General features: G+C 40.0%; 1 protein-coding gene across 1 annotated transcript in view; it reads right to left on the minus strand.

Moving 5' to 3' along the window:
- Positions 1–16,920, minus strand: part of Unc13c (unc-13 homolog C) — a 427,544-nt gene that overhangs the window by 210,169 nt on the left and 200,455 nt on the right. Inside the window, exons 10-11 of the mRNA XM_057767059.1 lie at positions 5,656–5,825; positions 1,601–1,716 (exon numbers count right to left, since the gene is read on the minus strand). Coding sequence (XP_057623042.1) covers positions 1,601–1,716; positions 5,656–5,825 — 286 coding nt within the window. The remainder of the gene's footprint in view (positions 1–1,600; positions 1,717–5,655; positions 5,826–16,920) is intronic.

Consider the following 16,920-nt stretch of genomic DNA (forward strand, 5'->3'; position numbering starts at 1 on the left):
ACCCCGCTGAATCCCTTTTGCATCTAACAAGTACAGGTGCTGCAGCCTAGAACCTTTCTATTGGTTACAGAGCTTTCCATCTCCTTTTCAATTTGCCTTTGGTGGTAGGGCAGTGGGCCCAGGATGCGTATGGAGGTCAGAGCTGTCTTTCTCTTTACACTGTGCGAATCCCATGTCTTTACAGTGAGCTATCTCTCCAGTCTTCACCTTCCTGAACTAGAAGAAAAGACTAGAGAAAGTACAGCCTAAAGCACACATCTTCTCTGTTGGGTTTTCGAGGCCAGAGATCCTGGCCAAGCCTGTGGTGATGGTTGCTTTTTATTAGTCAGAGAACAGAAAGCCACTTACTGATGTAATGCTGCCAGTGCATCAGCCATAAAATTCATCATAAACCCTGTTTACTGTGTGGACAACTAAAACATCATTTCTTATTCTTTGTTTAGTAAAAATGGTATGCAAATCTTTTCCGTGTCAATTGTTTAGAGATAGGGGTTTTCATAAACATATTTAGGAAAATTAATGTGTGAAAAAGCCATGGCAATTTGGTGGCTAGCTTAGTGTCACTCTGATACAAGTAGAATTGCCTGGGAAGAGACTCTCAGTGAGAGACCGGGTAGGTCATGTTGGCATGTGGGCATGTCTGTGGGGGATTGCCTCAACTGACTCACTAGAGGAGGGAAGGCCCACTCCTAATGTCAGCAGTGCCCTTTCTCAGGCTGGGCTCTGGGCTGAAGACAGAGGAGAGTGAGCCCCGAGCAGCAGTGGGCATTTGTTCTCTCTCTGCTCTTGGCTGTGGATGGAAGCCACTCCTTCAAGTCCTGCCTCCTAGAGTTCCCAGCAGTGATGGACTACAACACGAACTGTGATCCCAAACAAACCTTTTCTCTCCTAAACTGCTTTTTGTCAGGCGTTTGATCACAGGGACAGGCATGGAACCAGGGTAGCTGTCCTGATGGCCTTTCCTCTAGAGAGGAAAGTGTTTTCTCCTTCTGTCCCAGAGCACAGGGCAAGGGACAGTCCTCAGCTCCATCTCATCCTTTACACATTTGGAAACAGTATCGTTTCACCCAAGAATGTCATCAGTGACACTTGTTACCTCTCCAGAGCCTGCAGTGGCCCAGGGCAACTGGTCAGTGCATGCACACCAAGGACCGAACAGGAATTGGTAAGTGGGCTCTATGCTACCTGCCTGGAGGGCTCATTCTGAAATCCCACTAAAGGGCCACCTTTCTGCCAAGTTTTTACACCTCAATGCACCGCCTTCTACCACAGGCTTAGTCAGCACAGCCCCAGCTACCCCTGGCCCAGCAGAGCCCACGCTACCACAGGCCCAGCCCCTGTTACCACAGGCTCAGTACAGCCTAAATTACCACAGGCCCAGAACAGCCCCAACTACCACAGGCTCAGCACAGCCCCAGCTACCACAGGCTCAGCACAGCCCCAGCTACCACAGGCTCAGCACAGCCCCAGCTACCACAGGCAGTCTGAACTCCAGAAACCCGATTCCATGACTTTTCAAAAGCCAGGGTTTGTTTTGTGACTCATAACAAGCACGACCTCCCTAAGTTCCACTTTGAATAGAATTTATTTTCCTAGTTACCTCGTGTAAACAAGTGTATTGTATGTGGTAAGGCGCCACCTTCTCCTCTCCCTTTATCTCCACGTTGATTTTCAGTCGGATGGCCCCAGACACTGCTGACTTATCCGTCCGTTTCTCTGAGGAAAAGCAAACATGCCCTTGGGCAGTTATTCCAACAGGAACATAATTCTAATTCAAGTTCCCTAATGTACTAACTCACCACAACCATAGATACCCTACCCTGGGCCTAACCAAGACTGGCCATATCAGCAATCAGTCAAGCAAGGGAGAGGGGCTCATGGGACCCTACCTTTTATCTCTGAACTACCGGCTATTGAGAGACTCTGGGAGAGAGGGGAACCACTGTCTCTAGTTTGATATTCACTGATGAGCCACCCTCCAAACTGCAAAGGACATGGACATGGGCACATGGACTGGTTCTATTAATCTCAGTGGGTCACAAAACAAAATAAATAGACGTAAACATGAAAGAGAGATTTGTGTGTGGGAATGAGTGTTGGTAGGGGTGATAACTGGTGGGTGAAAGTGGTTTATATGTTTTACACACATGTGTAAAATTGATTTCAAACAAATTTATGGGCTGGAGGGATGGTTCAATGGTTAAGAGCGCTTGCTGTTCTTGCAGAGGAGAACAGGCTTAACCCCAGTGTCAGCCCCAGTGGCTAAACCCCAGTGCATAGAAGCTTAATCCCAGTGTCCACATGATAGCTTATAATCATCTTTAACTCTGGTTTCAGGAGATTCAGTGCCCTCTTTTTGCCTCCATGGATACCAGGTGTGTACATGCTATGTATACATATGCAGATGAAACACTCATACACATAAAATAAAAATAATAGATCTTTCAAAATAAATATAATTAATGAAATCTAAATTAACCACATATACATGTATACATATATACACTCACAGACATACATATGCATACACACACATCTGCACGCTCTCTCTCTCTCTCTCTCTCTCACACACACACACACACACACACACACTAACGAGAAGCTTACCTAGGAACAGCTCATTTCCTAAGTAACCATGACCCCCACAGACAATGCCTGCCTGTTGTGCTCTTGTTAAACAGCCTGTAGAGAGTTCAGACAGACGATCAAAGGACCCTTCCCTGCCCTTACACAGTGAAATTAAATTCATCGTGTGGCAATTACACGCAAGATAATCGGAACATAAAATTTCAGGAGGAAACTGTCTCACTTGAAAAACTCCTCTTGAGCATCCTCTTGTTCTTTCATCTTTCACGAAAGAGGAGACAAATGCTGGCTAACAACAAGATGAAAGCAGTTTTCATATTGTCTATCCACAGCCTGTGTTTATTTGTAAATGTGATATTAAGTACTCGAACGGGATCAAAATACTATCAGTTTATTCAATAAGTGGATTTGAGTCAGGAGGAGCAACACACACCTATCAGAGCTTTGCGAGAAACTTACAGTAACAGAACTCCTAGAGTGTGAATATAGACGGGGAATGTGAGATTGTCATCATTTCCCAAAGGATATGCATGGAGAGAAGCTCACCATTTACAATAAGAAATAGGAGCTAAACAGAACAGCAGGAGGCTAGTGCTGAAGACTTCTTTAATTGGCTGTTTTCTGAAACCTATCCATCTTTTTACCCACGTAAGATTATGAAGCTTGCCTTCTCTGTGAGGGATGCCTTTTGACTTTCTCATCCTTGCTATCCTGTAGGAATGAATTGTGAAAATTCTTTCTTCAGCAGTACAGAATTATCAGGGGTTTGCCCACTTGCTAGGATACCACACTCAACCTGTTTTTTTTTTTGTGTGTGTGTGTTTTGTACAAGGAACTGAACTCAGGGTGTCATACTTATACAGGAAGAGTTTTGCCACTCAGCTGTATCTCCAGCCAAGTCCTCGCTTGTTAATTCGAGACAGGTTCTTGCAAAATTGTCCAGGCAGTCCTTGATCTGGTGACCCTTCTGCTTCTGTCTTCTGAGAAAATAGAATTACAATCTTGGCCTAGCAAACCTGGCTGGGAGTCCCTTTATTCTCAACATACATGGAGTTTTCAGTTAGGTGTAAGTGAAACACAGAGCTTGGGGTGTCCTTACCAACCACCCCTTTCCAGAGCTCCCAGGAAGCTTAGAATTATTGCTATCTCTCAAATAGAGGAGACTCTGTGTGGACACACAGGACTTTGGGGCAAACATTGCTTTGGGTGGTAGGGTGAACTACAAGTGGTGAGAAAGGACAGAGTTTACACGAAGGATAAAGTAAATTATTTGTAAGGGTTGGACATCATGACGGATTTTACAAAGCTAAGAAATGCAAACGAATTTCATCTCTCTTCTCCTCCTTCCTTTCCTGCCTTTCTCCCTTCCCCTTCCCTCCTAGAAGGCAAAGGACATGGAAGGAAGGAGACAAAAGTACCCCCTGGGCAGCTGTAGGTGCTGGAGATAAGGCTTTCTACACAGTATCCCAGCTCCTTGTTTCTTTCACAGTTTAAAGGGCAGTTTCGCATCAAAGATGGGCAGCCATTTAACCAAATGGCATAGCTAAGTTCCATAGCAAACTGGTTATAACCAGGCATGTAGTACCAAAAAAATAAAATAAAAGAATTTTTGTCCTGACACATAACACTATTCTTTAGTTCAAGAGGATGGTAATTTATTATAGAAAAAAATCTGCAAAAGCAAGGCTCTAATTAAAATAAGGTTTTTGAGTTTTTTTTGAGTACTGCACAGGAACTGAAGTTTTCTTCTTTTAACATCTTGGTTTCATATGTAAAGTTACTTAATAATTTAAACAATATGTGGGAGTTTAGCTTAGTCTCAAGCTCAGATTCCAATAATGAGAAGTACCAACGTTCTTTAATTAAGATTCTTCAACTATTTTTGGTAATGAGTTCCCAGCAAAGCTGAATCATTTGTGTTTAGATTAAGTTAAATTTCCTGTTTCTTAAGTTGTTATATAATTTAGAATTTTATTAACTCAATGAGACTTTCTTTTTTTTTGACAACTATTATATTACTAAAAGTTTGTAGGGTTTTTGTTTGTTTGTTTTAGAACCAACATTCTGTAAGTTGGTAAAGTACATTGTGAATCTAAGTGGTAATTCTTTGTGGTCCATGGGCTATGTCAGCTTCTGTTCATGACCAGCTGGTTCTCAAAAATTTAATTTATCATTTCCTAGGCTGTCATTAAAAAATCTTTGGGCCCCATCTTTTATGAAAACTGAGATAATTATAAATTTATATTATTATTAGGATACCAGTAAAGACCCCAGGCTATTTTTTACTCAAGTAAAAGCTGAAGTCAAATTTGTCATACTTCTGTTTCTACAATAAAAGATTACTTAAACGTCATGCCAGCTAAACTTATTATTGATGTCTTCATAGTTGAAACCCATGTTAAAGCCACATTATTTCTTGTCTTTGCTAATGAAAGACTATTTTTATATTACCATTTGAAAGAAATCCCAACTACATAAAAAACTATCTTTCTTTTCAATTTGTTAATAAATAATTTTTAATTTATGTGCATGTGTGTGTCTGTGTGAACACATGCCATGCATTTGTGGTAGTCCATGGAGGTCAGAAGAAGGCATTTGTATACCCCCAAGCTAGAGTTACAGGTAGTTGTGAGCCCCTTGACTAAACCTGCGTCCTCTGGAAGAACAGAAAATGCTGTTAATCGATGATCTATCTCTCTAGCCTCCCAACTATATTTTCATAAGTGAGCAGAATAAATCAGAGCAGCCATAAATTTCTCAAATATTAGACAAATGTCTTTGAAGCTGTATATTATGAATCTAAAGTCAAAAGTGGTGTAAACTTTTCTCTGAAAAGACATTCAGTGGATTCTTTGAGTTTTTTGTTTTCATCTTAGATTTAACAATGTATTTCGACTGTACAAAAATTTCATCTACAATTGCCCTTCATTGCTAATAAAACTAACTCAGCTAAGAGGTCGGCAGAATGATCTACAAAGACATCTGACTTTTAACTCTAGGTGAATAGGATCCGTGTCACAGAGACTCTTGAATCTGAACTCATTTTCAAGTAGGTATAAAAATAATCACCTAAGTTGTACCAGACATCCATCTCGCCGCTCAGAGTCCTGACTTCCACGATCGTCTGCCCCAGAAAGTCATCCGACTCCTTCTTGAAGTGCTGCTTCACTCTGGATTTAATGTCATCGTCTTCATCCCATACTCGGACCTTGATTCGATCTGTCGAGTTATGGCATTCACTGTAAACAAACGTGCACAGGTCAGTGACTGCTGGCTGATGCTCTGAAGGGCACATGGTGTTGGAGGCTGACTGTAAACTTGACCAGTTAATAAAGAGATATCTACTGAGTTATAAATGGATTCCTCAAGATCCCTTCCAGTCATGGGTGTTGCAGGTATCCAGTGCTGGTAGATGGGAGAAAAGTGTGGTTCGCTCAACAACAAATAGGCAAAATTATATCCCGTTCCAGTCTATTGCCTGTACCGGAGACAGCAGAGTCAAACATGCAATTTGCAACATTTTCTTGGACAACATACCCACGCTCTAGAAATCCCTCATATGGACAATAAGCTAATTTCATGGCAAGGACATTGAGAAAGGGGTCAGAGTAGGAAACGACGTCACAGTTACAGGCAGGTATTTTACACGCTGATCATTTCAGTGTGTAAGGTTCTGGTCTCTGTGTCAGAGTGCCTATGCTAAATTACAAGGAGGAAGGATAAACTTTGCTGGCTTCCTGGATTCCAGTCGATGGTGGACCCCGTTGCTTCAGGCCTGAGATGAAGCTGAGCATCATTCTGTGCAGGATGTGGAATAGAAGTGCTCAGGAGTCTTAGCTAGGAAGCAGAGGCAGGGAGAATATAGGAAGAGCATGGGAGACAGGGTGGGGAAGAGGAGGGAGGGGGACAAGGGAGACAGAAGGGAATAGGAAGGAGGGGAGGGACGTGATCTAGATTCTAAAGGCATGACCCCACTGGGCAGTCTTCCAACAAGGCCCTGTGTTTTATTAAGAACAGCCCCTTCAGCTATGTGCGCACTAAAAGTTTGATGCCACTTGTGTTCCCATGATTCAACTGATTCTCAATAGAGCCATGTCCTCACACAGCACAAGCCTACTATGTGACATACCTCATAGCCAAACAATAGCACCCAATATGTACACAGTATACACAATATACACCGTATCAGTACACAGAAGAAACCGTGAAATCAAATTTGGTCAGCAGAAAATCCCCGCGACTTGAGAACAGCCCGTAAGTTCCAGTATGTCACTGATTTCCACATTTCTTCCATCTCCTCTTGTTGACAACAGCTACCCAATATTACCCAAAGCTGTGCTTCTGGGTCTTTCCCTGACTGTATTTGGTGGTGTCTTCCATGTTTTTCTCTCTCTAACCAACCAGTTTTTGAGAAAGAGCTAGTTACCTGCTGTGTGTATCCCTAAGGCTGATAAATCAGTTAGTGGGAATCTGTGCTCCCTGACTCTCAGCGTCCATCCACTCCAGTGTAGTAATCTTTAACCTGGGGTTTATGGGCAAGTTCTGGGCATTCCTGAACTTGCATTTGAAAACAAAAGGAAACTATTTCAGTTTACTCTCTCCCAATTTTACATCTAGGCAACAAATCACAACAGTAGTTGGTCCCTAATAAAGTGACAGACAATTTTACATATAACATTCAGAGTATAAGGAAATAAAATATTACTTCACTTTATACTATGCTAAAATTATTTATTCAATATATAATATATGAATATATATTCAATATAATTGATCTACTATTTTGTTTCAATATTTTATTTAATGAATTAAACATATACCTTATTTAGGAAGGCATCTGTGTCTCTACTAGACTGCAGAATGAGTTCAAAGAGCAACATTTACTTAACCATTCCTGAAAGCGTTATGTGCTTCCCATCAGTCTTTGAAACAAAACCAGGCAGTGCAAATAAGAGTAACAACTGGGGTATGACATGCCTGTGTGCAAACTGTAGCCCACAATTTTGAGTCCATGTGGGAAGTTTCAGATCAGAATACTACAGTAATAACTAGGACAGTGGGATTGTTAGAAATGTTGAGGCATGATCAGCACTTGGTCTTCTAGACCAGAGTTTAAGATGCCCATCATGAGCAGGACAGTGTACATGAATTAAATCATTTATAGCTCAGCTCAGTTCATAACTCTTTTGCATAAAATGTTGTCTTTTGCATACTTTATTATGTGATTTCTTAGCAGGTTTTAGGTTAGCTGTTAATGTAGAGAGAATCTTTTTTTGTTTGTCTTTTGTAGTTGCTGTTTAGAACTTTTATAATGAATTCTTTTAAACTTAGAGAAATTACATCACCCACATGAAGAGCATTCAACCCATGTTCCTACAGCTTCAGTACATAAAGAGTCTGGGCAAGAAGATTGTGAATTCAAGGCCACTGACTTAGTCTATATAGGAAGACCCTGTCTAAAAACATTAAAATAGATAGATAGATAGATAGATAGATAGATAGATAGATAGATAGATAGAGAAATAGATAGAGAAATAGATAGATAGAAAAGAAGACAGGGAGATGACAAGCCATGCAGCTAAGAACACTTGCAGCTCTTATAGAGGACCAGCATTGAATCCCAGCTCTCACAGGGCAACTCACAGTTCTGCAATTCCAAGGATTATGATGTTCTTTTCTGACCTCTGTGGACATTCCACTCACATAGTCCAAATGCAGGCAAACAGTCATACACATAAGAAAAAATAAAAAGGGAAAAAGAAAAAAAATGGAAAAAGAAGGAAGAAAGAAAGAAGGCAAAAAATGCCCCAAACAAATCATTCAAATTATTTGAATCAAATAATTTGTGTTCATTTACATTTGAATTACCTACATTCTTATTAAGTCTGCTAACAGGCTGAGAAGACATGCTTCAGGAGGGTGAGTTGTGGAGTGGTTATATATATATATATATATATCAACCCTCCTTTTTGTTCTTTATATTACAACTGTAACATTTTACTTATTTTTACACATATGTCAGTATATAGATTAAATTATATGTTAATTTAGGTACACAATGGATAATTGCATATGAAAATAGTTTATTGGTTTTAACAGGGTTGACAACTGACTCCTTCCTATCTGATTCAAGTTGTGTGACATTTTTAGCTATAAACTGAGGGTGATAATACCCATATTAGCGGGTATTTATAGAAATACTGAGAAAGGACTGAGCCAGCGACCTGGGCCCCAGCAAGCCTGAAATGGTTGAATTCCATAGGAGCAGGACTGAGCCAGTGACCTGGGCTAGAGCAGGCTTGAGGCAGTGAACTCCACAGGAGCAGGATTGAGCCAGAACCTGGGCTGGAGCAGGTCTGGACAGCAAACTCCACAGAAACAGAACTGAGCCAGAAACCTAGACTGGAGCAAGCCTGAGACAGTAAACTCTGCGTAAGTGGGAGTGGTTCCAGACCAGAGACATTTATGGAAACAGGACTGAGCCAGCGACCAAGGTCAAAGCAGACCTAAGACAACAAACTCCAAAGGAGCAGGTACAGGGGAGCACTGAGGGAGTAGATCGGAGCCAGGACCCCTGCAGGTCCAGGTGTGAATCAGGAACCTCTGAAGAACTAAACCTGAGCCAGGACCTCTGTGGGTCTGGGCATGAGTCCTGGACCTCTTAGTGAGTAGGCCTGAGCCAGGTCCTCTGTGAGTTCAGGCACACCCAAGTCTGGGGCTTCTGAGGCTGTAGATCAGAGCCAGAGACCTTTGCAGGATGAACCCCAAGCCAGAGACCTCTGCAGGAGTGGAATCAGACCAGGAACATTTACAGAAACAGGTCTGAGCCAGAAACCTAGGCCAGCGCAGGCCTGAGAACAGCAAACTCCATGGGAGCAGAGAAAACCCCAAGAGTGCTGAGTGATTTCCAAAAACAGGGAATGTGGTAACTGGAACCATGGCACTGAATGCACCACGAGGAACAACCATCTGAGGCTTGGAACCACTGGCACCTGTAAGATTGATCATCAGAGTCACAGACAGCCCCAATTACACCAATTAGAGGAAAAGATGGGTAGACAAGGCAAGAACACACACAATACCACAAAGAACAACATAACACCAATAAAATCTAGTGGCCCTACAATAGCAAGACTTGAACAACCAAATATAGATGAAGCAGGAGAGAATGATCTAAAAAGTAACTTCAGGAAAATGTTAGAGGCCCTTAAAGAGGAAATGAGAAATTCCCTCAAAGAAATGGAGGAAAAGACAAATAAGAAATTGGAAGACATCAACAAATACCTTAAAGAAAATCAAGAAAAAGCAATCAAACATGTGAAAGAAACTATTCAAGACTTGAAAACTGAAATAGAGACAATAAAGAAAACATAAGCCAAGGGAATTATAGAAACAGAAATCATGAGAAAAGGATCAGGAACCACAAATGCTCAAGCATAAACAGCAGAACACCAGAGATGGAAGAGAAAATCTCAAGCGCTGAAGATACAATAGAGGAAATAGACTCACCCATTAAAGAAAACATTAAATCTAACAAAATATTAACACAAAACATCCAGGAACTATGGGACACCGTGAAAAGACCAAACCTAAGAATACTAGGTATAGAAGAAGGAGAAGAAATTCAACTCAAATACACAGATAATATATTTAACAAAATCATAGAAGAAAACTTTTCCAACCTAAAGAAAGATATGCCTATGAAGATACAAGAAGCTTACAGAACACCAAATAGACTGGATCAAAACAAAAAAAAGTTCCCTAGCCACATAATAATCAAAACACTAAACATACAGGATAAAGAAAGAATATTAAGAGCTGCAAAGGAAAAAGGCCAAGTAACATATAAAGGCAGACCTATCAGTTTTATTGTATCTCAATAGACACAATGAAAGTCAGAAGGTCATGGTCAAGCACTATGCAGATATTAAGAGATGATGGATGCCAGCCCAGACTACTATACTCAGCAAAACTTTCAATTACCATAGAAGGACAGAACAAGATATTCTATGACAAAACCAGATTTAACCAATACCTTGCCACAAACCCAGCCCTACGTAAAGTACCAGAAGGAAAACTCTAACCCAAGGAAGTTGGCTACATCCACAAAACACAGAAAATTGATGACTTCGCAGCAGCAAATCCTAAAGAATGGAAAAACGCACAAATTAATATCACCAACAATGAAAACTAAATTAACAGGAGATAGCAATCACTGTTCATTAATATCCTTTAAAATAAATGGACTAAACTCATCTATAAAAAGACACAGGCTAACAATTGGATATGAAAACAGAATCCATCCTTCTGCTGCATATAAGAAACACACCTCAACCTAAAAGACAGACATTGCCTCAGAATAAAGGGTTAGGAAAAAATTTTCCAATCAAATGGACTTAAGAAACAAGCTGGTATAGTTATCCCTATATCTAGCAAAATAGACTTCAAACTAAAATTAATCAAAAGAGACAAAAAAAGACACATCATATTAGTCACAGGAAAAATCCATCAAGAGGAAATCTCCATACTGAACATCTATGCCCCAAATACAAAGGCACCTCATATGTCAAAGAAACTCTTCTAAAGTTTAAATCATACATTAAACCCCACATGCTAATAGTGGAAGACTTCAACACTTCACTCTCACCACTGGTCAGGTCAGTCAGACAAAAAATTAACAGAGAAATAAGGGAACTAACAGAGGTTATGTCTCAAGTGGACCTAACAGACATTTATAGAATATTCCATACAAACAGAAAAGAATATACCTTCTTCTCAGCACCTCATGGAACCTTTTAAAAAATTGATCACATACTCGGTAACAAAACAAACCTCCACTGATACAAAAAAATTGGAATAATCCCATGTATCTTATCAGACCATCATGGCTTAAAACTAGAATTCAAAGCAACACTAATTCCAGAAAGCCCACAAGCACATGGAAATTAAACAATTCTCACCAGAATCATCAATGGGTCAAAAAAGAAATAAAGGTCAATTTAAATGACCACACAACATACCCAAATTTATGGGACACAATGAAAGCAGTGTTAAGAGAAAAGTTCATAGCACTAAATGCCTACATAAAGAAACTGGAAAAATACCACACTAGTGAATTAATAGAACATTTGAAAACTTTAGAACAAAAAGAAGCAAACTCACCCAAAAAGCTAGATGGCAGGAAATAATCAAACTGAGAGCTGAAACCAACAAAATAGAAACAAAGAAAGTAATATAAAGAATCAATGAGACAAAGAGTTGGTTCTTCGAATCAATGAAATAGACAAACCTTTATCCAAACTAACCAAAAGGCAGAGAGAAAATATCCAAATAAACAAAATCAGAAATGAAAAGGGGGACATGACAACGGACATGGAGGAAGTACAGAGGATCATCAGGTCATATTTTGAAAACCTATACTCCACAAAGTTGGAAAACTTAAAGAAAATGAACAACTTTTTGGATAAATATCACTTACCCAAATTAAATCAAGACCAGATAAGTAAATTAACAGACCCATAACTGCTAAAGAAATTGAAACAGTTATCAAAAGTCTCCTAATCAAAAAAAAAAAAAATACCAGGACCAGATAGTTTCAGCTCAGAATTCTACAAGATTTTCAAAGAAGAACTAATACCAATACCCCTGAAATTGTTCCACACAATAGAAACAGAAGGAACATTGCCAAACTCTTTTTATGAGGGTACAATTACCCTGGTACCCAAACCATATAAAGATATTACTAAGAAAGAGAATTACAGACCAATCTCACTCATAAACATTGATGTAAAAGTACTAAATAGAACACTGGCAAATCGAATGCAAGAACACATCAGAACCATCATCCACCATGATCAAGTCCGCTTCATCCCAGAGATGCAGAGATGGTTCAACATACGAAAATCTGTCAATGTAATCCACCATATAGACAAACTGAAAAATAAACACATGATCATCTCATTAGATGATGAAAAAGCTTTCGACAAAATACAACATTCCTTCATGATAAAGGTCTTCAAGAGAGGAATACAAGGAACATATCTAAACATAATAAAGGCAATATACAATAAGCCAATAGCCAACATCAAACTAAATGAAGAGAAACTCCCAGTGATTCCACTAAAATCAGGAACAAGACAGGGTTGCCCACTGTCTCCATATCTATTCAATATAGTTTTTGAGGTCCTAGCTAGAGCAATAAGACAACAAAAGGAGATCAAAGGGATAAACATCAGAAAAAGAAGTCAAATTCTCATTATTTACTGTTGATATGATAGTTTCCATAAGCGACCTCCCAAAAATCTGCTAAGGTACTTGTATAACTCATGATGTGGGAGTGATTTCTTTCTAATCTGTTGCTTTCATTGGTTAATTAATAAAGAAACTGCCTAGGCCCATTTGATAGGCCAACCCTTAGGTGGGTGGAGTAAACAGAACAGAATGCTGGGAGAAAGAAGCCAAGTCAGTGAGTCGCCATGATTCTCCCACTCCAGACAGATGCAGGTTAAGATCTTTCCTGGTAAGCCAGCTTGTGGTGCTACACAGAATATTAGAAATGGGTTAGATCAATGTGTAAGAGCTAGCCAATAAGAGGCTGGAACTAACGGGCCAGGCAGTGTTTAAAAGAATACAGTTTCCGTGTAATTATTTCGGGTAAAGCTAGCTGGGTGGTGGGAAGTGTCCCACCGCTCCTATTACAACAAACTCATAAACACTTTTAGTAATGTAGCAGGATACAAGATAAACTCAAAATAATGAATAGCCCTCCTTTATACTGATGATAAATGGGCCAAGAAAGAAATCAAAGAAACATCACCCTTCACAATAGTCACAAATATCATAAAATATCTCAGAGTTACTCTAACCAAACAAGTGGAAGACTTGTATGACATGAACTTTAAATTGTTGAAGAAAGAAATTAAAGAAGGCACCAGAAAGTGGAACAATCTCCCCTGCTCCTGGGTAGGTAGAATTAACATAGTAAAAATGGCAATCTTAGCTGGGCAGTGGTGGTACATGTCTTCAATCCCAGAACACAGGAGGCAGAGGCAGGTGGATCTTTGTGAGTTCAAGGCCAACCTTGTCTACAAGAGCTAGTTCCAGGACAGGCTACAAATCTACAGAGAAAACCTGTCTCAAAAAAAACCCAAAACAACAACAACAAAAAAACAAATAAAAACCAAGGGAAACAACCCCAAAACAAAACAAAACAAGAAAAAAAAAACACAAAAATATTGGCAATCTTACCAAAAGTAATCAACATATTTAATGCAATGCCCATCAAAATCCCAGCAAAATTCTTCACAGATCTCAAAAGAACAGTACTCAACTTCATATGGAAGGGCAAAAAGTACAAAATAGCTAAAAAAATCCCGTACAATAAAGGAACTTCTGGAGGCATCACAATCCCTGACTTCAAACTCTACTACAGAGCTACTAAAAATAGCCTGATATTGGTATAAAAACAGGAGGACCAATGGAACCAAATCAAAGACAAGGATATTAATCCACACACCTTTGAACCACCAATTTTTGACAAAGAAGCAAAAAATATCAAATAGAAAAAAAAACAAATGGTGCTGGCATAACTGGATATTAACATGTAGAAGAATGAAAATAAATCCATATCTATTACCATGCACAAAACTCAAGTCCAACTGGATCAAAGACCTCAACATAAAGTCAGCCACACTGAACCTCATAGATGAGAAAGTGGGAAGTACACTTGAACACATTGGTACAGGAGACCACTTCCTAAATATAACCCCAGTAACACAGACACTGAGAGAAACAATTAATGAATGGGACCTCCTGAAACTGAAAAGCTTCTGTAAAGCAAAGGACACGGTCAACAAGACAAAACAACAGCCTATAGAATGGGAAAAGATCTTCACTAACCCCAAATCAGACAGAGGTCTGATCTCCAAAATATATAAAGAACTCAAGAAACTGATCATCAAAAGAACAAATAGTCCAATAAAAAAGTGGAGTACAGACCTAAACAGAAAACTCTCAACAGACGAATCTAACATGGCTGAAAGACACTTAAGGAAATGCTCAACATCCTTAGTCATCAGAGAAATGCAAATCAAAACAACTCTGATATTCCATTTTATACCTGGAAGATTGGCCAAGATCAAAACCACTGATTACAACTTATGCTGGAGAGGTTGTGGGGTAAAGGGAACACTCCTGCATTGCTGGTGGGAATGCAAGCTGGTAGAGTCCCTTTGGAATCAGTGTGGCAATTTCTCAGAAAATTAGGAAACAACCTTCCTCAAGACCCAGCAACACCACATTGGGGTATATATCCAAAGGATGCTCAATCATGCCACAAGGACATGTGCTCAACTATGTTCATAGCAGCATTGTTTGTCATAGCCAGAACCTGGAAACAGCCTAAATGTCCCTCGACAGAAGAAAGGATAAGGAAAATGTAGCCCATTTACATAATGGAGTACTATACAGCAGTAAAAAATAATGACATCTTGAAATATGCAGGCAAATGGATGGATCTGGAAAACATTATTTTGAATGAGGTAACCCAGACCCAGAAAGACAATTATCACACGTGCTCACTCAGAAGTGTAAGTGCAAGAAGTGTAAAAAGCTTTTAGACATGAAGCAAAGAAAACCAGCCTCCAAATCACAGTCCCAGAGAACCTGGACACCAATGAGGACCCTAAGAGAGACATACATGGATCTAATCTACGTGGGAAGTAGAAAAAGCCAAGATCTCCCGAGTAAACTGGGAGCATGGGGATCTTGGGAGGGGTATGAAGAGGAGGGTAGAGGCAGGGAGAGGAGCAGAGAAAAATGTAAAGCTCAATAAAATTAATTTTAATAAAAGAGAGGAGGAGAGAAAATGTAGAGCTCAATAAAATCAATTAAAAAAAAGGGGGATCACTGGGCTGAGTTTGGCAATCCACATTTGGAATCCTAATTCCTGGGAGGCCCAACTGGAGAATCCTATGGCCTGGGACAAAGACATTTCCAGACATAGAAAGCAAAGTTTTTTTGTTTTTTTTGTTTTTTTTTTTTTTTTTTGGAGCCTGTAGGATTTTTTAAGCTTTAGTTTTGATCAAAAGTTTAAATTTATTTCAAAATTAAATGGCAAGAAAACTATAGAAACCACAAAAAATTCTAATCTTGTGATTCTGCAGAGGAAAGCCAGGGTCTCTGCACTTCTTAGTGATTCTGTTTCTCTACTGTGTTCATACATGAGAAGGGTTTCGGATTTATAGCAGTTACAGTGCTCACAGAGATCTCATGTACGGCTCCTCTCAGAGTCCCCTCTGCTTTACAGGCTACATCACAGATACTTTGATAACTGGCTCTTCTTTTCTCATTGGTCTGTAGTACACCTTTTATTTTCTGAGATCTATTTAATCTTTTATTAATCTTCTTTTGCAACTGACTTGAACCTTTTGTTTCACACTTAAGTTTTCTGAGTTTATGTAAGGTTCACAGCTCAGATGGAAAAGCGATCACTGTTGGGAACCAGGGAATACTGAGTGTTACAGCTCGTGTGGAAGGGCGCTCTGGCAGCCGGGAGCCAGGGGATAGCACAGACCACAGTAAGCATAGCAGCTTACAGCCCTGCTCTAGGGAAGGTTTCCCCAATGTGACAACTCTACTACCCAGGAAAGGGCTTCCTAGGGAACTTGTTACAACTCGGCTCTGGCGCTCCAGAGTATAACAACTCTGTTCTGCTAGGGAAAGGTTTCTCTAGCCAAAGGCTTCCAGCCCTGCTCAACTCCGCTCCGCTTCTGACTTCCCCAGGGAAGTTGTAACTACTCCCATCTGTTAAGGAAAGGCTTCCCCAGGGAAAGTGTTACAATTCAGCTCTGTCTCTGCTCTAAAGAAAGACATCTTCACCCAAACCTCACTCAAGAGATTTATTGGGAGGGAAGAATCCAGGAAAGTGGCTGCATCTACCAGGCTGTAAGAAGAGCTGCAGCAAACTGAACAGGCACAGGGCTTATGTAGGGCTTCCTAGGGGCGGAGTTTTCCCAGGGAGAAGGGGAATTGGTTAGTTTTTCCATGCTCAGAGATTGGATAGTTTAGTTGGTCAGGGGTAGAGATGGCTGATTTCAGAGCCAAACTGTGTTTCTTTCACTGGCCTTTTTAAGCCTTTGGGCTCTAGTTTTTGGTATGTAACAAATTTCTTTCATTGACTCTGATTCTAGGGACAAAGCATGTTTCTTTGAAACTGATTTCAGAGTCAGGGTGCATTTCTTTGGTTCTGGGTTCAGGGCTAAAGCATTTCTTTCACTGGCTCAAGTCTCAGAGCCAGGATGGGTTTCTTTGGATGGTCCTTTTACCTTAAAGTTT

This window comes from Chionomys nivalis, chromosome 4 (assembly GCF_950005125.1).
Source record: "Chionomys nivalis chromosome 4, mChiNiv1.1, whole genome shotgun sequence".
NCBI lineage: Eukaryota > Metazoa > Chordata > Mammalia > Rodentia > Cricetidae > Chionomys > Chionomys nivalis.